Genomic DNA, 23,272 nt, shown 5'->3' with positions numbered 1-23,272 from the left:
ATTTTTGTATTTTGGATCAAAATTACCACAGAGTGCAGAGTACAGAGTTTTGTGAAAATCAGAAATAAAAAAATCATAAATTTTGTCGGAATTTAGTAAAATTCGGTTTATAGGGTTGATCCAAAAAATACAAAAATAAGATATATTTTACGATTGAACGTATAGTTTCCGAGATATGTCGATTGGCTTGAATATAATATAACATTGGTTATTATCGTGCTTGCAAATGTTGGATTCAGCATCTACTTGAATAGTCCAAAAATCATGTATGTATGTAACATATTTTGGCAATACGCCTGCTTTAATACCGTCAAAATTTTTGTATGTAGTGAGAAAGTTTTTGGGAAATACTAAGGATCCTGACTACAAAACCATTGTTCAACAAGCAGCATACGAAGCTCAAGGCTGCAAGATAAGCCTGAATGTCCATTTTTTACACTCCCACATAGAATAATTTCCTCAAAACCTGGGAGCTTACAGTGAAGAACAGGGAGAGCGGTTTCACCAGGTTTCGTCCGCGATATCGAGAGACGGTACCAAGAAAGATGGGATGTCAACATGCTGGCAGACTACTGTATAATTTTTAATAAATGAGTGCTTACCAATTTTTTGTGTTTGAATTTGCAAAAAAACCTTGCGTGATAGAAAAAAATGGCCACCGCTTCTGAAATCAGCGCATTTTAAAACATATAATTTAGTAAAAATATCTCATGCAGCTGAAAAAAAATTTTTTTTTTTGCAGACCTGTGTTATTTAAAAAAAAAAATCTACTATGGCGGTAGACTTGATTGCGGAGTAAATTTTTTATTGTAGCATTGTCAGTCTATTTTATTTGTATACAAGTCTATGGTTAATAAGCAACTGTATAGTGACCTGTGACGTGTATCCATAGAGATACTGCGTGTATCATAATAGTCGAAAATGAGGTTTTATAATTCCATAATCCATATTGTAAAATAAAACTGTCATAATTGAATTTAAAAAAAAAATTAACATTCGTTCAAAATATTCCCGTAATTAAAGACAAAACAAAATAATAAATTTACACAAATCTAATAAATAAAGTGATTTTCATGGAATTATATATAATTTAGAAATAAAGTGAATTTTATTTTTTGGACGAACGTTGTCTTCGAAAATTTCTGTAACAAAATGCCACCTCCGAATACTCAACAGGCTCCTAGCCTTCCAGCATTATATTCTGAATTAAATCGTTTAATTATTATGGGAGATTATGAGAAAACTTTGAAAACATGTAATAGAAGTAAGGTTATGTTTTTAATTTTTTTGGTTTAAGACTATTTGAAATAATTATTTGTAAGAAAATGATATAGGCACACTATCGTGTGTTTAGCGTAAGTCTCACGTTAAGATAATTTGGAGTAGATTATTAGCGTGAACAGAATATGATACTTTTTTGAGAAAAAAATTAATAGTTTTTCTCTGTGGTTGCATTCATTCACTGAAACACTGGTTGATCAAGCCTTTTATGGGTCGAGTTTCCAGGGTATCCGTGGCTAACGGATTGGCCCGTGGATGGTGTCAATTGACACTTCGTATTATTATTATTACATCAAATGAAATACTTCCTTTGTTTCAGTTTTGCATATTGCCCCCGAAGAATTAAAAGCATTACAATGCAAGATAATATCATTTATTCATTTGGGTAAATTTAACGAAGCAATAAATGCAATTACGCATGCAAAACAAACGGATAACTGCATATTTGAACAAGCGTATTGCTATTACCGTTTAAATAAACCGGAAGAAGCAATTAAAATATTAGAGAATCCAGGTGCTAAAGATGATAAGCGTGTTCCAGAGCTTAAAGCACAAATTTTATATCGTTTAGAGCGATATGATGATTGTAAGAAGGTGTATCAAGATGTGATTAAAAATTCCCATGACGATTATCAGGATGAACGTGAAACTAATTTGGGTGCTGTAATAGCCGGTCTTGTTGCGACTAAAGGATCTGTAAGTTAAGCTTTTTTTTTATCAATGTTTTTAATCTTCTGTACCCTTCTTGAAAGTAGCCCATTGTTAATAGTAATAAAGTTAGTTAATTATAATAATAAAATAAGAGGCACCGCAAATGGGTCGCTAGGAACTAGAACAAGTAATCCTCTGTGCCACTCCTTTGGAACAAACCTGTCACCAGAGGGCGAGACCTCTCCGGGTAAGAGATGCTATTTTAAATAGATGTAGGTATTGGTTTCTGTTGAGACCAGACGCCATGCAGAAACGCCATAACTTCTCCGCCGGGATCTTTCCCAGGAATGATAGATCCAAGGTTTCGGGCCGAAACATTTTGAATCTGACGCCTTGCAGATTCCTGCAGATGCAAATAACATGTATGGAAGTTTCATCGTCCACCATACAGTCCTTACAAAAGAGATCATCAGAGATCTCCATGTAATGAAGGTGGTAGTCCCAACACCCTTTTTAATTATGCTGTAGTAAGTTTCAGGCGAGCACAGTTGAATGTCCTAGCTATTTTATATACAGTTTGGCCTGTTATATGTCCTGCGCAAAGTCTCAATAATCAAGATGGGTTTGTCATTGCCATTCCTTGATTCGATAAATTACGAAAGAACTTGCTATGGGAATGATAGGCTCAGGTGAAAGGGGCGTTTGTATCAGCTAGTTGGTTATGTAATGATTTTTTTTTATTTTTGTAGAAAAATATTAAAGTTCCGGAATTACGAGATGATACATATGAGTTATGTTACAATAAAGCTTGTCGATTAGTTGCCGAAGAGAATTTTTCTGAAGCTGAAAAAGTTCTTCGTAAATGTGAAAAATTATGTATGGAACAACTATTAGACGATGAAGAAACTGAAGAAGAGATTGAAGATGAACTAGCAATAATTAGGTAAGAATTTCCAATTATCAAGGTCGAAATTTCTTTTGGGGTTATCAACTTCCCAGACCTCCTTCTCCCCTTTTTTTATGTCGAAATACCATGCTTTTTTTTTTCGATTGTTAAGGCTTTGCCCACCTGTCTCCAGTCTTCCTTCGCAACAAGGCCGGATTTAGAATTCGGAAGTTCTGAGACCAACTTTTAGTGGGGGCCGCTTAAAGTTTTTAGGTATAAGTAGCTAGCTCCGTCCTAAATCGATCCCCGCTTTCCACTTTTTATATCCTGTATATATGAAATATATACCAAGGTATACTAAGTTTAGACTCAAGTTTATGACTCAACACTTAAAAATATTGATGCCATGAGCAAATTTTTGGTATAGGTGTTCATAAAATTACGTAATTATTCCATTTACGGTTGTCTGTCAACACGATAACTCAAAAACGTAAAGAGATATCAAGCTTAAATTTTTATAGCGTACTCAGAACTAAAAAATGAGGTTGATTTTGTAAATGAGCAACATCGGTCGATTGGGTTTTAGATCCGTAGGACAAAAATTTAAATATGAAACATGTTCTTTATAAAAAATATAACAACTTTAGTATGACACATTTTTTTGTAACGTCACTTTTTATCCGTGAGGGCGCAAATTATTACTGACATTCAGCATTTTTTCTACAGGGTATTTTAGCAATGAACTCTTGTTTTATGCATATATTTCATCTTTTTAAAAACATAAACCTCATTTTTGTAAAAAGCGTTTAATAAATAATAGAAACTATGTTGCTCATGAGTTCTTTTTAATATTTTTTTAGAGTACAATTAGGATATTGCCTTCAAATGCAAGGACGTGAAGGCGAAGCTCAATCATTATACCAACGTGTGCTCAAACATAAACCAGACGATGTGACCTTACTCGCCGTAGCAGCTAACAATTGTGTCGTGATCAACAGTACGCATAATGTGTTTGATTCAAAGAAGAAATTAAAGATTGCGACAAGTGAAGGTGTCGAATTAAAATTAACAAAAGCACAACGTAAAACAATTGCTGCCAATAATTGTTTATTTAATGTAATTAACGCAATCGGTAATTACAAGACACATTGTGATGCTTTGTTGAAAAAGTACCCAGATATGGAGTTCACTGCCATGTTAGGTATGACATTGGGTAAAATGCGTGAAGGTAGTGATCAAGATGCTATTGATGGATTATTGAAATATGCTGAAAAAGATCCAAAGAATTTCTTACAAATTCATTTGTTTGCTGCGCAAATTGCTTTAATGAAAGTAAGTATCATCCAAATTAAAATGAGCATTTCTGTGGGCTGTATTTTGTTAAAATATATCCCCTTCAGGACCCACAAAAAAAATATGTAGCTTAATCTATAAAAAATTATTATTACATAGCTAGATCGAAAAATTTTGATTTTTTTATCTTAGTTTTAAGAGTTTAATGCTACTGAAAAGGATTGCCCAAGCAATCAAAATCGGTCTAGCTAACTAATTTGATTTTTTAAATTTAGTTTTAAGGGGTTATATCCACGTTTTTTATGATTTTTTTTTTTGGAAATACGTTTTCGTTGTCCGAATTCATAAATTTGATATGGTACTGCTCCTGTAGGCGATCTTCTGGAGGTCCTCTAAAAAGAAGTTATCCGGTGGTGAGCACCATATCTCTGATTTGGATTATCCAAAATGAAAAAATCCAATTTCTTTAGTCCATAGATGAATACAAGTAATAAAATTAAAATTAAAATTTCTTTTTATTTGGTGCCTTTATCTCATGAATATTTCTCGAATCAACTTGATATTTTCAGAGAATATATTTAATATATGTACATTCCGAAAATTCAAAAAAACATGATTTTATCCTTGAAAATAATTAAAAAAGTTAGCTCAGTTTCATAGTTGCTGAGAGAAGAGCTCTTCAGAAAATTTTTCTTTATAAAAGCTAATATTTTTTTCAGGAAAATCGCGATGAAGCACTCGAAATTCTATTAAAACTTGGTGATGATAAATATTTACCAGGAGTTGTAAGTACAATCGTAACTCTGTACGTAGGCAAAGAAATGTCAGATAAAGCATCGAAATTCTTAGACGAAACTGTTGATTGGTATCGTAAAAATAGGGTAAGTTTTCAAGATATTTTAATTTATATTAGTTGTGTTTAATTTTAAAATATTATTTTAGTCGGGTAAGCCTGGTTTAGAGAAAATGTATCGTGAGGCTGCTGATTTTCATATGCGTAATGAAGAACCTGAGGCAGCTGCTAAATGTCTGGAGGAAATTTTACTCTTACATCCAGATAGTCGTCAAATTATTGCTCAATTAGTTATGGCTTATGCTCAGGTAAGGATTGATAAATAAGTCCAAAAGAAGGATAAATATAATAATAAATTGTACTGAAAAATCGAGAATCATTTGCGAATTTAGAAAATTTATTCACGATATTAAATTTTTCAGATTAAATCACCAAAAGCTAAAGATCTTAGTGACCGTCTTCCACCCATAAATACAAAAGGTCTTGATGTTGACGATTTAGAATCAGCCAACTGGATGATGGGTCTGAAATCAAATAGATCTACACGACCACAAACATCAGCTGATTCTCCACCAACGTAAGAAACAATTTTGATTGTTATTTTCCGAAAATAAACGCAATTTTGTCAAAAAAATTATTTATTTTAGAACTCCACGTGATCCGTATGCCAAAAAAAATAAGAAGAAGCGTCGTGGTAAATTACCAAAAGATTATGTAGAAGGTGAAACACCGGATCCAGAAAGATGGCTACCGAAATATGAGCGTACCGGTTTCCGTAAGAAAAGGGATCGACGTGCTAAAGATATTATTAAGGGATCTCAAGGATCTGCAACTAACGCATCTGAAGCTTAGTAAGTTTATCTCTCCAAATCTTTTATATTAGAAAATCGAAGATTATGTTAATAAGTTTAAGTTTGAACGTTTTAAAATTAACAATTACGTCTCTAGGATCTAGAACTGTAGGTCTATGTACCTTCTTTGAGAAAAACTTGTCACTTGGAGGCATGGATGTCTCCTGGTGCTGAAAATACTTATTTACAAATAAGTATATGAATAAAATTTCAAGATTTTATCCGGACCAAAGGCAACGCAGAAATCTAGACTAACAACTTTTATAAGAAAATTTTTTGTTTTTTTCAGTGATTTTTCAAGTTATTCCGGAGCAGGTGAAAATACAAAAGCTGAAACACCACAACAACATGTATCACATCAAAAATCGTCTGGTGACCATAAAAAGAAAAAGCGCCGTCGTTAATTGTTTCTCTTAAGTTTTTTTTTTTCGTTAAATTAAAAATAAAAATTATTTGTATTATTGAACACATTGAATTGATTGATTAAAAAAATATTTAAAAAATAAAAATGTATTAATTATTTCTCCTGCATTTATACAGCGAGGGGCAGAGAATATCGACCCTCATATACGATTTTAGTTAATTTCTCACAAATAATTTGCCCAATCAATAAAGGGACCCGATTTTTGTATTTTTTGGACCAGAATGACCATAACTTTTATGATAAAAAGTTTTATCCAAACTAAAAGAACAAACTTTAACTAACAGAAATAACTTTTATACAAATCGGAGAGAAAATAATATTGCTGGTTAACTATCACGATACTCGAAATAAAATTTATATAGAGAATCGTGGTATTTATTTCAATAATCATGTCTCAACTCGGAAGTCAACAAAATATTATTCTTATACATTTTGCTGATTTTTCTTAAGGATAATTTGTAATTTTCTTAACTAACCCCTCCGCCCTACCAAAATTATTCTTCAGAATTTGGTGAAACTTGATATGTAGGGTAATTTTATCCAAAAAAAGTTTTTCACTTTTGGATTGGATGTACAAAAGTTGATATTTCGCAACTATTCAGGAGGTATCACGGAAAACAGTCATCTAATTCCCAAATGAACTTCGTTTTTTGAATCTTCCTTCGATTTTTTCTTTTTTTAGGACCAAAATAACTCTAGAAAACGATTTTTACCCAAATCGGAAAATTAAATAATTTTGCAAATTATTAGCAATTTTCCTTTGAAAAAATCGAGAAAATCACAAAATTTTGGTAATTTTGTCCAAAAGATGGATGATTGAAAATGATTGAGCGGATAGTTTTTGAAATACCGCAGGAAAAGCTCATCTCATCTACTAACCGTGACCACTTTTTGTCTATTGGCAGGGGGCATAGTAGGTGGAGGAACAGCTAAATCAACTGTAACTTTGTTGTAAAATTTGCAATAAATCATGCGGTTTATTTAAATATGACTAATTTTTGCTTGTTTACGTATAAATGGTTTAGTAAATGTCAAATTATAATTATTGAACTTGTTGAATTAAACTTGATATGACTAATTTTTGCTTGTTTACATATAAATGGTTTAGTAAATGTCAAATTATAATTATTGAACTTGTTGAATTAAACTTGTTGCATTAGAAATTGTGAAAATAAGGGACGAAATTGCAAAAATAATATTTATTAAATATAAATAAATATAATTACTTATTTAAATTTGTTAGAAAATAGTATTAAATTTTCAATGTAAAACATATACGCAATCCGTAGACTTATATGTCCATCCATATAATTATTTTAAATAATAAAGTTGTGTGTAATTACTTAGTAGCTTCCTGAAATAAAACTCATGCACGAAGCGAATAGAAATATTTTTTATTATCCACCATCCATGATGGCAGCACTGGTCCACTGGTTGTTTATATGTCAATAATGAGAATAATGGTTATGTTGTCAAGTAAATAAATTTGAACGAAATAATAATAAAATGGCAAATACTTTAATTAATAATATAAATAATTCTTCATTGATAAGTGAAGAAAATATTAAATCTGAAAAAGAACTGAATACAGATTTAATAATTAAAAATGATGATGAACTTAAAATGGAACCTCAACTAATTAAAATTGAAATTTTGGAGGAAAAAGAATTGACTGAACAAGTTAAACAGTTTGGTACAGAACTCTGGGAAAACATGCAACTTGAAAAACAACAACTGCACACAGAATTAATTATTAAGGACGAATCACCAGAAGAAACTATAGCTGAAATTCTTGAAGATGAAGATACAACGGAATATAAACGATTTCATGTTGATGAGCAGTTAGGCACGGACAAATTGGAGCGCACGAAACTTGTTAAACATAAAAGGATTCACACTGGAGAAAAACAATTTTCTTGTGATATTTGTAATAAAACATTTGCTAGGAAAAGTTCTTTAATTAACCATAAACGAGTTCATGGTGGAGCAAAACCATTTTCTTGTGGTATTTGTAATAAATTATTTACTGAGAAAAGTTCTTTAGTTGTACATAAACGAGTTCATCGTAGAGAAAAACGATTTTCTTGTGATATTTGTAAAAAAAGATTTGTTGCTAAACATAGTTTTGTTAAACATAAACGAATTCATGTCGGAGAAAAACCATTTCCTTGTGACATTTGTAATAAAACATTTGCTAGGAAAAGTTCTTTAATTAAACATAAACGAGTTTATCGTGGAGAAAAACGATTTTCTTGTGATATTTGTAAAAAAAGATTTGTTGCTGAACATAGTTTTGTTAAACATAAACGAATTCATGTCGGAGAAAAACCATTTCCTTGTGACATTTGTAATAAATTATTTACTGAGAAAAGTTCTTTAGTTGTACATAAACGAGTTCATCGTGGAGAAAAACGATTTTCTTGTGATATTTGTAAAAAAAGATTTGTTGCTAAACATAGTTTTGTTAAACATAAACGAATTCATGTCGGAGAAAAACCATTTCCTTGTGACATTTGTAATAAAACATTTGCTAGGAAAAGTTCTTTAATTAAACATAAACGAGTTCATCGTGGAGAAAAACCATTTCCTTGTGACATCTGTAATAACACATTTGCTAGGAAAAGTTCTTTAATTAACCATAAACTAGTTCATGTCGGAGAAAAACCAATTCCTTGTGACATTTGTAACAAAATATTTACTAGTCGATATGATTTACTTCGGCATATACGGAAGGATTCACACTGGAGAAAAACAATTTAAATGAGATATCTGTAATAAAAATTTCATTACTCACCACGAAATAGGGAATATTCATGTATTTTTTTTATATTTTTAATTCATTGTTTACACCGTTATAACAGAGTAAAAAATATAAATACTGTTTAAAAATGCTGTAATTAAGTGTAAAAGTGTAAAAACATATTAAAAATAGATAATAATTTTGAATTATTTAAACGCAGTTTTTTTGGCGCTCTCTGTTGATGACGAATAAGTACGTGATCTGTCAATTGGTAACAGTTCAATGTATAATTTACACTTTAAACAAAATGAATTTACAACACAGAATTTACACACCTTATTATTAAGTTTTCTAATAAAAAGCCGTAGAATAATATAACTCAATGTAATACCATACAAAATGTAAGTAATTAATATCATACAGTATGTTAACAAATTTGACAAGCCCGTACTTTGATGTCACGTCCGTATAAAAATTTGAATTTCCATTTTATAAATTTTTAAATGATCTCACTGAATTTGCACTTTGTGTTTTCATGTGGGGGGCCTTTTCCTATAAATTTCTTTTTCTACTATTCCTTTTTTCTTCTTTTATCGTCTGGGCGCTCTAAAAACTTGTTATTAAAAATTATTTTTTTGTTTATTTTTTGTACTTTATATATAAAATATATCTATATATTAAGTTTAATCCCAAGTTTGTAACGATTAGATATATTGATGCTAGAAACAAAATTTTGATGCAGGTATTTATAAAAATAACTTAATTAGTACATTCTCGTTTGTTGTCAACACGGTAACTCAAAAACGAAAAGAGATATTGATCTCAATTTTTTTTATATCGTGCTCCGGACTCAGAGAAGTGCATTAGAGTTCGTCAATGGTCAACATGGATCCATTAGGTCTTACAAATCGCAGAAGAAAGAACAAAAGTTTAACAGTAAAAATTGTTTCGTATAAAAAAGTAAACAACTTTTGTTTGAAAAATTTTTTCATAAATAGCTTTTTTTCCCCGTGAGGGTCCAAATTAGGGTAAAAATTTAGTTTCCTTTTTCTTAAAAGGAGTATTTGAATTCAACAATATTTTTGCATAAGCAAATATAGTCAATATATAATTAATTAACTAAATCGATGATAAATCCAGGTTACATGAAGGAGAGGGGAGCAGATTCCCTGACTTGCACTTTCCTCGTTATATCCATGTCTCAGTATATGAATGTACACTTAAGATTATTAATCGTAGAGAATGAATTTATGGTTTCTTGTTTATCTTACCATAATAAAAAAACTCATGAGCAGCAGGGCTCCATCACCAATTTCATATTTCCCTCTCATTTAATATTTCTTCTTGTTAGAAGGTGTTGAAATTGAAATAAAAAGGAATTTTTATTAATACAGTGGAACTTGGATAACTGGAACTCATGCTGAGGTCTCAACACTTTGGCACTGAATTACCTCTGTTAGTGGGACGAAGGAAACCTTTATCAGTTGATTCTCCCTCTAGCTCAGATTGAAGGGACTTTGAAGGTGTACAAAGCCATAAAAACCTCGAAAAAACATCTTGTATGGTATCAAAAAAGGTACTGTACAGATTTGCATAACCATAAAAATGTCTAAAAATTCGAGTTTTCCCCTGGGAATCCCCTGAAATGAGGCAACATTATCCCGTCTTGTACGCAATTCTACCTACTGAATTTCAGCCTAAAACCCTATAAATTGTGATCCAGAGATCATGAAATGTATAACACATCCTCACCCCTTTCAGTTAACCTTCGATACAGTACATAAGTCTATATTTTCGGGGGAAAGTTTAACTAAAGAGAAGTAATATTATTACATAAACTGAAGAAAAATCTTAAAAATAAATAAATAATATTTACACATAATAACTATATAAGATTATTTATTTATTTATTTATAAAAAAACAAATAATGTCTTATCTAATTTGTAGCAAAAGAGGTGTTGTATCTAATCATTTACATTATTTTTAATTTATTTTTAAATATGTTTATTTAAGTTAAGTGTCATATCATTTATATAACTAGACTTTACCCGCCTGCTTCGAGGACGGAATATGCGAAAAAACGCGTGCCTCTTCTAGAATAATCAAATTTTTTGAAAAAAATCGCACTAAATAGTATAGTACAATTAAACTAAATATTTAAAAGAAAAAAATTAATGCATCTTTGAAGTTTTCCACAGTTGTCATTGGGTTGTAAAAACTTCGACCTGTCACTGTCAGAGACGTACCTAACCTCCATTTTTTGGGGTTTTAATCAGTTTTCTTACAAATGACAAAAAAACTATGCATTAAATAGGAAAAAAAGTTCAAAGTTTTAGCTGAAGTATTTGTGAACATTTTTGATTTTTTTTCGACTTTCTAACTTCAAAATGACCGAGATATGAAAATTTTAATATAGAATTTTTTGCCTCATTCAATCAAATAAAAAAGTATCCATCTTTGTAAATCGTTAGAGATAGAACAAAAGTTATTCCTTATAAAAAAATTAATACATTTTTTTTACAATTTTGGAGAAAATGGACATCAATGTTTTTGCCTAAGTTGCGCCCTCACGTGTAAACAGTGATGTTTACGAAAGAATGATTCAAATAAAAGTTGTTAATTTTAATACGGAATAATTTTTACATTTATTTTAAAATTTTCATGTCTCGGTCAATTTTGAAACCAGAAAGTCGAAAAAAAAAAATTAAAATGCCCACAAATACTTCAGCCAGAACTTTCTATTTAATGCATAGTTTTTTTGTCATTTGTAAGAAAACTGATTAAAACCCCCAAAAATGGAGGTTAGGTACGTCTCTGACAGTGATAGATCCTTAAACTAACCCCCCCCCCCGGAACGATTTTCATGAAAATGAGTATGCAGGGTTTTTTTAGGGCAAAAAGTCGATCTAACTAGGTTTCATTTAAAAAAAAAGCATTTTATCCGTCTTTTCATGAAAAACTGAAACATGCACTGCACAATATGACTCTTCCTGACATCTATTGGTGTATATCGTAGTTAACGAAATAAAGTACATTACCGGGTGATTCAAATTGGTGTTTGTGTGGAGTTTTAAACGGTTCTTATATTAGTGATAAAATTTGTGTCTTTTTAATTAAAAAATACCTCGGTCATCCAGGTTCTATTAGATTAAGATACCAAAAATCACTCTCTCACAAAAGTAATAAAAATCACTCCCTCACAAAGCATATCAAACCGTGCTTAGGGCGGCCTAATTCGCTACTGTGTGTAGATATCAAACGATTCATAATGTCTAAATGGACTGATAGTTGATCATTTAGAGACAACTTTAAAATCTATTTGGGCTGCATGATTATGCAATTATTTTGAATAACAATGGCAACAAGGCAGTAAGTATGTGGGTTTCAATTAATTTAATGATTGAAGAGTCTATTCGGATATTTAAAAAAACATTTAAAGTAATTTTTAAATTTAGTTTGTTTAAAATTCATTTGTTAAATACTTTAAAATATTCGCATATTAGTTTAGCCTACGTATCGTCAATGAAATACTTACACAAAATATGTTTAGCTTTTAATTTTTTAGAGTTAATAGACGAATCATTTTAGATGAAAAAAGTACAAAATGACCAATTTTTAAGTACCTCAACCTATCGGGTCAGTTTTTTTTTTTTTTAATGTTCAAGAAGGTCCATATATAAAAATCTACATCTAACTTCTTGGCGCTAGAAAGTTTGGCCATTGCTATGGGCCAAATAAGCCCATTATTATAATCCATTTTTGAGGTGATTTGTGAAAATTTTGAAACCTTAATAATATGCATTACAGTTGTTTCCTTGGCTGACACCGACTCCAAAAATAACAATAATTGTAACTACATTATATTATCGTTACTTTTTTACTTTTTAGTGCATATTAATTTGTTTTGGAAGAGTTTTGAAAAGTTTTTGTATTTAAATGAGTTTCGTTAGACAATTTGACGTGATGGAAAGAAATAGATATTATTTTTGGATTCAACAACTTAATAATAAATATATAATTTACTTAAGGACGTTCATGCGTCAACAATATTAGTAGAGAAATAAAAAACAATATGATAATGCGATAATTTAAATGATTTTCTATGATTTAAGACAGGAAAAATAACCTGTTATCGAATTAATTTAAATTTTTTTAAAGTTTAAAAAATGACTAAAAGTAATTTTTAACATGGGACTAAATGAAAAATATAAATCGATATTTTTCAAAAATTATATCGATAACCATACTTGAAACTTTTACCAGTTAATAAATATTTAAACTTTTAATAGAATTTCAAAAAAATTTTCTATTTTCTATTAATTTAAAATTCTTTAAAATTTACATACTGTTTCCCTATGAACGCACATAGCAAAACAGGTTGACGCATGAACGTCCTTAAAATATCGCATGCAATTGAAAAAAAAATTTTTACAGACTTGTGTAATCAATCCTACAAATATTGATAACATAATCTAAGTAGGTAAAATATCTTTACTATTTTTACATAATGAAAATTCATAGAATCTAAACAATAACATTTCCACACTCATCTCTCAAAATTCGATGAATTTATTATAAACAATTAATCAAGTGTATGTTCTAATTTTTTATCATATTTCCCCCGAAAATATAGCCTTAGATTAAGTGAAGAGGTTTGTTGAGTTGATATCCGGGATTAATTTCTTAAATCTATGCCTCAGATATTTGCCGGTCATGGGCCTACTGTTAAGAGCAGCTACCTTCCTCTTTGAATCTGAATTTGTCATTGATTTATTTGCCAAGTATAGGTACCAAATACTGTTGAATTTATGAAATTTTTATGCCAAAGATTTCTGATTTGCCCCCTTCTAAATAAAAAGTTCCTGTTTTGTCTCCCCTTGGGCCAAGTACCTATTAAATCATAAAATTTGGACACATAAGATCTACCACACAGTCTCACAGGTGACAGATCGCCTTTGGGTGTTATATATTTAATAAATTTCTAAACAAGAATATCGAGCAATATTATTAGTTATTACGTTTAATTAAATGTAATAATACATTCATTTAAATTATCATGTTGGACTGAACGAACAATTTTGATTCAAGAATTTATTCAAATGAATCGATTCATCAAAAGCTACAAAAAATTTCTAAAGTAGTTCGGCTGTTTGAGCAAGTGAATGTTCATTATTTTTTGTTGTAAATGATAGTTCAAAGTACCTTGAACACAATAAACTCAGTTTTGGCGCCTCTTTGCGAGGCAAAATTGTGAATAATTTCATTTTAAAATTGTGATTTTTGACACAGTACCTTGTGGAAGAACTCACAATAATGTTAATGGGGTATTCCACTATTTTTGAAAAAGTACTTCAAAATGTTGATTTTGCTAATAAAAAGCCACCAAAAATTTATTTCGGAAAAAAACACACGCTTTCTTGCCAAAACTTAAATTAAATTTTAAACTTTTTTTAAACTGTCAAAAACGCGGGCATCCAATTTGATGACGTAATATCGGTATCATTTCACGAAATAACACAAATAAGTTTGACAGATATATTCATAGACATCTGATTATAATAAATATAAATACTGATTATCTATGTATATATTATACCCAGCTGTCTACACTGAACTAACTGATGGTCTATGACTCATACCGCTATGACATCACAGTAGGGCTTACCCGTGTTTAAGGTCATGTGATATACAGTTTAAAAATTTCGATTTTTAATTTTCATTTTAAAAGAAAAAAGTGCTTTAATGACTCGAAATCAGAATATTTAAGTATATTTTTACATAAATTTTAACTTTTTTCAAATTTCATGATTTATTTTTGACTAACGATAATAACCTATTATACAAAAATTAATCGGTCATTGAGCTTCAAGAAAGTTTTCATCATGAAAAAAATTTATCACAGATTCTGTTTATGCAAAAAAAAATCATTATCTTACGTCGCTTTCCAAAAAGAAAAGCGCGAGTTTAGGGTTCCGTACCCGAAAAAACTAAAAAATGGGCGATGATCTTCAAAATCGGTTCAGTTTAGAAAAAGCTTTAAGGAAAAAGATAAGTTAATTGAGAGTCATCTTAGATATGTTTCAAGTGCGAGTTTATTGTTCAGTACCTGAAAAATTTGTCGAGGTTTTTTTAAATTTTAGTGTTCTTGAATCAGATTGATTCAGACCATCACTACAATTAGAATAAAATGTATAAAAAATAATAAAATAAAATAAATAAATTGAAGTGAACTGGTTGGTAGTGGTAGGATTATTAAATAAGAGCTTAGTTTATAGAATAGTTCGTTTATACCATTGGAAAAACCTTGAATTATAATTTATTTCAAATCACATAAAATGTGATAGCAAAAATAATACTAATACATAAATATTTATGAATTTTTTATAAATTTATTCTCTCAATGCAATCGTTGTATATTTTGTAAACCTACAAAATATGTTTAGGTCGTGTGTAAATCCATCCAAACAAATTTTAATCCCCTTAAGGAGTATTTCTATCTGAATCAATTAGATGGGACAACTATACTCTTTTTACGTCAGAAATTTAAAGAGGCCAAAAAAATTTGTATACCACGAGCTTCATTGTTAAAATTTATGATTTTGAGCAGCAAGTTTCATTGGATTGATGTTTTTTGTCTTTTTAAGGAAAACGGCGCGTCGGACGAAAAAAGTTAATAGCCAAAAAATTAGAATTTAAACAAAATACGTCATTTGGTACTAGTTGCGACCTTTAAGGGTCAAAAAGTAACAATTTCTTTCTGATATTTTTCTGCTCAACATATGGCCGTAAAGATATTCTATTTCGGAAAATATATTGTGTTTTGTGCATAGAATACACAGTTTTTTTTGGTTTGGGTCATTTCCAAGGGCCTCTGTTCGCAAAGTTGTTGCGGCTATCACAGGACACTGGCTGGGCGGCAAGCATGCTGAACGCTTAGGTCTGGCAGTATATCACGACTACTGCAGGAGCTGTCACAGTGGTGACGAGAAGGAGACAATGTCTCATCTTCTCTGTCACTGCCCAGCTCTTGTCATGAGGTGATGGACTTACTTGAGACGACCTCTCCGAACTAAAATCAGTCGACGTCAAAGCCCTCCTGCTGTTCTTAAACAGCTTCAAATGGTTCATGGAGTAGTGGCCGAGGATGGGCCAACCCTTTTACGGTATCACAACGAACCCTATGGCCTAAATGTGTCCCACCCCAGGACAACCACTTTAACCTAACCTAACCTAAGACTAAAAACTTTTTCTTCGGCTATGCAGAATTTTGAAGCTGACTAGCCGATATAGATACGCCTTCTCATTTACATTCAATTTTTAAAAAGGGCATTTGCTAATTGATGTTATTTCGTGTAATATACCTTCTACCCACAAGCCTTACAAAATATAATTTGAATTATAATTACAAAGTACAAGGATTTTTGTAACATGAATGTTACAAGTAGTCGCTGTGAGTGATACACTACAAAATGATTTAATTAATCATGATTGTTACATATGATCAAATTATGTAGATATTTATTTCTTTTATAAAATAATGTTTAACTAGACATAATGGCGACGATTCATTCTAATTATTTTTATAAAAAAAATGAAATTATGTTTTATTTTGTTTCAAATATAGATATATAATTATATTATTACGAAAATTATGAAGTGGATTGGTTAACTGACATCATTTGTAACGATGCATATTGATATTGTATCAATCGATTCATCGAAACTATATGAAAAAAAGCCCCGGTTCTACGTTTTTTTAACCGGGACAAAAATTAAATAATGGTGTACTTTATTTAACTCTGCAGCGTTAGAGATAAATTATTATGATAAATTATTAAGAAATTCACAAATATAATAATGGCTGCCATTTATGCAGTGTCCGATCCAGGGGGGGGGGCGAGTTGGAGTGGCAAAAATTTGAGGCGGAAAATCCTTAAAATATGATATACAGTAATTTTGATAATCGGGAGTCGGGACTCAATAAAACCAGGGCTATTCCGAAAACAGAGATTGTATGGAAAAATTAATTAGAATTTATAAATAAAATAACACACTGAAAAAACACCATTGGAATCTATGTATTTAAGCGAAGGGTGCTTTTTTAAGTTAACGTATACTTGAAACTCGAAAAATAGCTTTTAAAACATATAAAAATAATTCAATCGAAAAATACTGAGTGTGTAGACACACATCTTACGCAAAATTTTAAAAGCCCCCGGCAAAGTTTTCGAGTACAGAACCCTAAACTCGCGCTTGAAACATATATAAGAACGCTCTCCATTGAATTACCTTTTTCTTTAAAGCATTTTGAAGATCTTCACCCAATTTAAATCGGGTCACCCGATTAGGCCCTACAATGCCACAAACAGACAGACACACACATAGCGATCAAACTTATAACACCCCTTTTTTTAGTTGGGGGGTTAAAAACTAATATTTTTTGTTCAAGAAATTTTTCCGCAAACCTTACAGTTTTGGCAAAACAGACTGAAAAGTTTTGCCCAAAATTGTTTTTTCGTATCAAAATTGTTATTTCGCATAATTGTTTGAGCGAAATCTAGGCACTTTTTGAAATTTATAATAAATTTAATAAAAGTGATAAAAGAGAATTGAAAAAAATACACTCGAACCAAGACTCGGACCCGGACTTCTTGGATTCATGTCAAGCACCCTACTAATTGGGCTATTCGAGTTCTAGACACGAAAGCAATTTTTTCAACTCAATGAATTTTTTTTTTAAATTGCATTCATGTCTAGAACTCGAATAGCCCATATGGTAGGGTGCTTGACATGAATCCAAGAAGTCCGGGTTCAAGTCCTTGTTCGAGTTTTTTTTTTTCAATTCTCTTTAATTAAGATTGCTAGACAAGATATTTGTCAATATTTAGTTTACGCCTGTATGTGACATATTATATCAAAATATAGTCGAATAGACCATGATGTAAATATCGTGTGCATGATTAAATGTTAACAACAACAATAAGTAATAATAATTAATAAGTGATTTGTTTTTTTATAAAAACCATTTTTGTTCAAATTGAATGAACAAGCGCACAAAACGCTAAATTTTTGTTATCAATTACTGTCTAAAAAACTATTCGGTTTACAAAAAATTGTTTCAAAGAAATAATTTTTGCGTATTTATAAAAAGCAACTTTTTAATTTAAAGCGTTCCATCTAATGCTTGTCAGTTATGAATCAGAGTGAGGTTTTAATTGAACCTGAAAACTTAGAACGAATTCGATGCCAGAATAAAATGTGTCCCTTTGAAACTTATATTTGAAATTCATTATCGAGGTTCAAGTATGATTTCCGTGGCAGAGTGCACCGGTTTGCTTCCCCCTAGATCCGGAGTTGTTTATACAGTTTTCTCAATAATCCAGATCTTAAACACCCAGGTTTAACTGTATTGTTTATATAACAAGAAAACATTATTATAATAATAATAATTAAATCTCAGAATGATTATTATTAAGTTTATTTTATATTTTTGTAATATAAAATTGTTTTGTTTGTAACGCAATTAAACATTGCGTTAAATTTCTTAGATTTATTAGTGTTGCATAGTTATGTAAGCGAAGTTTTATTTTATCTGCTGTGTCCGCATTTTATAATATATTATTCTTGTTATTTTGTCATGATAATACCATTTATATTTTATAAAATATGCAGTGAAAGATTGTTTTTTCGAACAAGTGAAATTTACTATAATTATTTATAATTCTATTTTTATACCATGTATATGAAATATACCAAGGCTATGTTTAGTCCCAAGTTTGTAACGCTTTAAAATATTGTTGCTATGAACAAAATTTTGGAATATGTGTTCATAAAATCACCTAATTAGTCCATTTCCGGTTGTCTGTCTGTCTGTTGTCTGTCATCACGATAACTCAAAAACGAAAAGAGATATCAAGTTGAAATTTTAATAGCGTGCTTAGGATGTAAAATTGAGGTCGAGTTAGTAAATGAGCAGCATAGGCCAATTGGGCAGTGTTGTCAACTTAGTAGTTTTACCACTAAAACTAGTGGTTTTTTTCTACTATTTTTCTACCTTTAGTGGGAAAATAATTTAAATAATTTAATATTTTAATATCATTTCTGGCAATATTATTGCACTCTAGTTGTTATTGCATTTTAGTGATTTTGTATCGCCTGTTTAGTGGGCCTTAGAGTTGAAAGTTGGCGACACTGCAATTGGATCTTGGGTCTTGGGTAAATGTAAAAAATGTTTCTTATAAAAAAATAAACAACTTCTATTTGAAACATTTTTTCGTAAACATCACTATTTACCCGTGAGAGCGCAAATTATGCGCAAATTGTATAGTATGTATCATATGGGTATATCAGTTATATGTGTGTGACATGTAAGTATGTGTAATGTGATAAAGAAATCAACACTGTCTATACATGGTATTTTAACAATTAACTCAGTCAATTGTTTATTTTCGCTTGTTTAATTTAAGGATGTGCGAGCACAAAGGCAAATAATAATTGATTGATTTTTTTATACGGAGTTTAAATAAATTTAAATCAATTCTGAAAATTTTAGGGGGGAGAGGGAGGGGCGTTAAGTCTGATGTATCTGTATAAGTCTGTTTTTTTAAATTATTTTTTCAACAATTATTTAACAATTTTATTTCAAGTATCGTAGTATTTATTTCAATAACTTTGACATAAATAATGAACCTTTTCCTATACAACTTCTATAAAAACTGTTTATATTGTCTTTTTATATCATACAATCCTAAACTTTTAAAGCATAAACAAAAACTTTCGAATATACAAGTAAGCATCTTCAATTTAAAATGTCATCAAATTTAATTATTAATAGAGAACAGATTTATTTTTATTAAACATATTAAACGTAACCTTACTCGTACGCTTCATTTAACAAATCATGAACGAACTAGCCGTTACTCGTCTGTTTCGCTGGACACAAACACCATTGGCTTTCTTTAGCATAAGAGGATTATTTTTTTACATACAGAAATTATCAGGCATTCTTGCATTTAAGTTTTTTCTAACCGGAGTAAGAACTTGATAATGGCGTCCTCTTTCACTAAGTCTGATAAATTATATACCTAACCAGGAAAGATAACTAACAATCCAGACATATCATGATATCCTTAATCTTTAGGAACCGACATTTTTTTTTCTCGAATCTTGCTACAGTTTTAGCGCGTGCTTTTGTCTCTGCAAAAGAATCTAAAGGGTCAATGTAAAGAGGGCTACACCCTTCGCTTTATAACATTGATTTTTATATGATTATTTAAATAATTAAATTGTAATTTTTAGTCTGCTGTTTTCTTTTAATTTTACTAATTAAATAAATTTTAAAGTTTGTATGCTTGTTACTCAATCACGCAAAAACAGCTGAACGGATTTAGATAAAATTTGACATATAGATAGTTTATAACCTGGATTATCACATAGCATAATTATCCCGGAAAAATGTTTCGTTCCTGTAGGATTACAGGACGTATCGATTTGAAACTTGGTAGAGGATAACTACATAATGAGGAAAACTTAAGTTACTTTTTTAAGAAAAAGACTAAGGATACCTCTGTAAGCTGGGATAAAGTAGAAAAAGGGAAATGAAGGCTATATTACAGAAGTATTTTTTTGTAAGTTTAAATTTCCCAACGAAGCGTGTTAGAACATGCTAGTTATAATTCATATCTTTTCTTTAAATATAATATGTGAAAAATATGTATAAAAATAATAAGTATTGTTTTAATGATATCTCCTATCCTAAAATTAATAAACATATCAGAAGACAATAAAGGTGCGTTCACGTTTCGTTCCGTTTTTATAACAGCTTTGCAAATATTTGCAAACAAATAAATATAATTATGTATGCATGAAATGTATGTTGTTATTATCTGAAATTCATTATAATATATACATCTTATATTATAATATGGAAGACAATTATAATCTGACATTTTACCTTATGGCCACCATAGCAGTGTTTTAAAGGCCGCATTTACCTTAAGTGCTGCCTTGGGGCACGATGAAAAATCCTGTCCCATTAGACCTATACCCCACATAAATTTAATAATGGACTAAGCATAATTTCTCAATAAAAATAAAATACGTCACTTGTAGTGGAAATTTTGTTGTTATAACCAAGTAGGGGTAAGTAGTATATAATGATCCCTCAGGGTAAAATGATCCCTTGTTGTTTTAAGTGAATCATTAAAGCCATCTAGTACGTATATTTATCGGTAGATGGCTTCAGCGTGATTAAATTAATCGTTCAACAAAGACTTATGGCGATGTATAAGGCAAATTTCAACGTAAAATTTATTTTTTGTGTTAGTTTTTGCCAACTGCTTGTTTTATACTTGGCTTTTGTTGACTTTTAATAATATTAAAACACAATTTGATACGTATAGTAAATTTTAAGATCAGTTTTTATGACGATATGTCGTTACGGGTAAAATGATCTCCTTTATATACATTAAAATGATTCCTATTTTGTGTGTAAAATTTATGTGAACTGTTTGGTAAAAAGTGCAATGGGATCATTTTACCCACCATTCTTACAAGGCCGGTCGAAACGATTTCTTTTGAGAAATATTGAATAGTTCTAAAAATTTGACCAGAACAAAAGAAATTGACATTCTAATCTTGTAACATTGGAATAAAATAACCAAAAATATTTCGACGTTGTACATATGTCAAATAGTTTGAATATTAATTACATTTTTTCTTAGGGGGATCATTATAGACCACCTTCCCCTACTTACACTAAGAATATTCATTATTGTGTGTAAAAACCTATAACACAGGCCACTCATATCATTATTTGTAGGTTAAACTTCATCCGAATATACAATTAATTTTATGATGTGGGTGGAGTTGGTTATTTCGTTCTTATACAAGCGGCGACAGTGTGAGTAATTTACCGCCCCATTAACTTTCTTTGTTCACACTGCCGCTGCCTGGATTCGAGCCCGCAACCTCCCAGTCAGTAGTCAAAGCAAGTAAGGGCGTCTAATCTCACTCGGCTATTGACCGTTAGTTTGTCTAATGCCTAGAAATATTTAAAGAACGTGGCGGATTATATCTAATGCCTACAATAAACACATTTATATAAATATCTCTATATTTTATTTGACTATTTATTATCTTAGCTTATATAGCAGTTAGCTTATAACTGTTGATGTTTATAATATTAAAATTGATTTGACAATAGGAAAAATAATTAAATGCTAAAATAATTTATCACTATCACTCTTATTGTAAATAAATTTAAATTTCAACCTTCTGAAATTTATTATAAAACAAGTAAAACGAACAATTGACTGAGTAAATTCTTGAAATACCATGTATAGACAGTGTTGATTACGTAATCGTTTGTATTTTTATGTTATGCAAGTAAAGAACGATAGCCACTCTTAGATAGCCACACATATATAACTAATATTAACATATAATACATATTATATAATTTGCGCCCTCTCTTTACGAAAGACTGTTTTAAACAAAAGATATGGACTTGATTTACGAACTTGACCTCATTTTTTACGTCCTAAGCTGGATGGATTTCAGCTAGACGGACGTGTTAATAGACGGGCAGAAAGAAAGCCGGAAATGTACTAATTAGGTGATTTTATGAACATCTATACCAAAATTTTACTCGTAGAATCAATATTTTTAAGCCTAACAAACTTGGTACACATAACAAGTGAAAATATACAATTGACTAAGTTAATTGTTGAAATACCCTGTGTAGATGTTGAATATTAGTGTTTGCATTATTTTTATAAATTAAAACAGTCATAACATATTTATTTACCAGCTAGTATCAATTAAAATTCTTATCTTTATCAAATATTCGAAATTAATTATTATATTTACAATTAAAATTACGTCAGTCATTTTCGATATTGCAAAAATTTCACATTTTCAAAATAATTTAAAAAAAGTAAAAAAAGACAAGTAAAATAAATTCAAAATAATTAAAAAAAGACAAGAAGGAATGCGAGTTCGCATTCCTTCTTGTCTTTTTTTATAAGTTTTACCTCTTTAATTGTAATGAACGACCTCAAGTCTATCAAAATTAAATTTGAAAGCCCTGATAAATGTCATGAATAAAAACTTGAAGTCATCTTCTTTAAATTAAAATTTTATGCGCATTATAAAATCTTCTAATTACAATTTTAAATCAATTAACTAACATTTAAAATAATTAAACAAGTTTCTTGATCTTTTTTTTTATTATTATTATTCAAAGTACAAGGTGTTTTGATTAATTGTAAATCGATTAAAATCACATTTTCTAAATAAATCAAGCAACCTTGATGAAAATTTATATGTACGGGAGTGCATTAGATTCTGTAC

The 23,272-nt window shown here is 30.2% G+C and overlaps 3 protein-coding genes across 3 annotated transcripts in view; all 3 read left to right on the top strand.

The window, feature by feature from the left end:
• Window positions 1–924: 924 nt before the first annotated feature.
• On the top strand, window positions 925–6,218 carry LOC123302496 (signal recognition particle subunit SRP72). Its single transcript, XM_044885438.1, has 9 exons — window positions 925–1,264; window positions 1,601–1,977; window positions 2,682–2,875; window positions 3,679–4,150; window positions 4,831–4,992; window positions 5,054–5,212; window positions 5,327–5,481; window positions 5,552–5,755; window positions 6,045–6,218. Exons 1-9 carry the CDS (start codon window positions 1,153–1,155, stop codon window positions 6,157–6,159), a joined length of 1,950 nt encoding a protein of 649 aa, XP_044741373.1. The 5' UTR covers window positions 925–1,152; the 3' UTR covers window positions 6,160–6,218.
• A 1,584-nt stretch (window positions 6,219–7,802) lies between these two features.
• On the top strand, window positions 7,803–10,429 carry LOC123303026 (zinc finger protein OZF-like). Its single transcript, XM_044886120.1, has 2 exons — window positions 7,803–8,274; window positions 10,380–10,429. Exons 1-2 carry the CDS (start codon window positions 7,803–7,805, stop codon window positions 10,427–10,429), a joined length of 522 nt encoding a protein of 173 aa, XP_044742055.1.
• Window positions 10,430–12,275: 1,846 nt separating this feature from the next.
• Window positions 12,276–23,272, top strand: part of LOC123303025 (semaphorin-1A-like) — a 196,323-nt gene continuing 185,326 nt past the window's right edge. Inside the window, exon 1 of the mRNA XM_044886119.1 lies at window positions 12,276–12,289. Coding sequence (XP_044742054.1) covers window positions 12,276–12,289 — 14 coding nt within the window. The remainder of the gene's footprint in view (window positions 12,290–23,272) is intronic.

Source organism: Chrysoperla carnea, chromosome X (genome assembly GCF_905475395.1).
Source record: "Chrysoperla carnea chromosome X, inChrCarn1.1, whole genome shotgun sequence".
Classification (NCBI taxonomy): domain Eukaryota; kingdom Metazoa; phylum Arthropoda; class Insecta; order Neuroptera; family Chrysopidae; genus Chrysoperla; species Chrysoperla carnea.
This window is presented reverse-complemented; position numbering and strand designations above follow the sequence as displayed.

Bases quoted from the DNA above. Each gene is read 5' to 3' on its own strand.
- LOC123303026 (XM_044886120.1), top strand. From the start codon at position 7,803: ATGGAACCTCAACTAATTAAAATTGAAATTTTGGAGGAAAAAGAATTG. The intron at 8,275-10,379 runs GTAAAAAAAGAT...TACCTCTGTTAG, and splicing joins ACGATTTTCTTGTGATATTT to TGGGACGAAGGAAACCTTTA.
- LOC123302496 (XM_044885438.1), top strand. From the start codon at position 1,153: ATGCCACCTCCGAATACTCAACAGGCTCCTAGCCTTCCAGCATTATAT. The intron at 2,876-3,678 runs GTAAGAATTTCC...ATATTTTTTTAG, and splicing joins GATGAACTAGCAATAATTAG to AGTACAATTAGGATATTGCC. The intron at 5,213-5,326 runs GTAAGGATTGAT...TAAATTTTTCAG, and splicing joins TAGTTATGGCTTATGCTCAG to ATTAAATCACCAAAAGCTAA.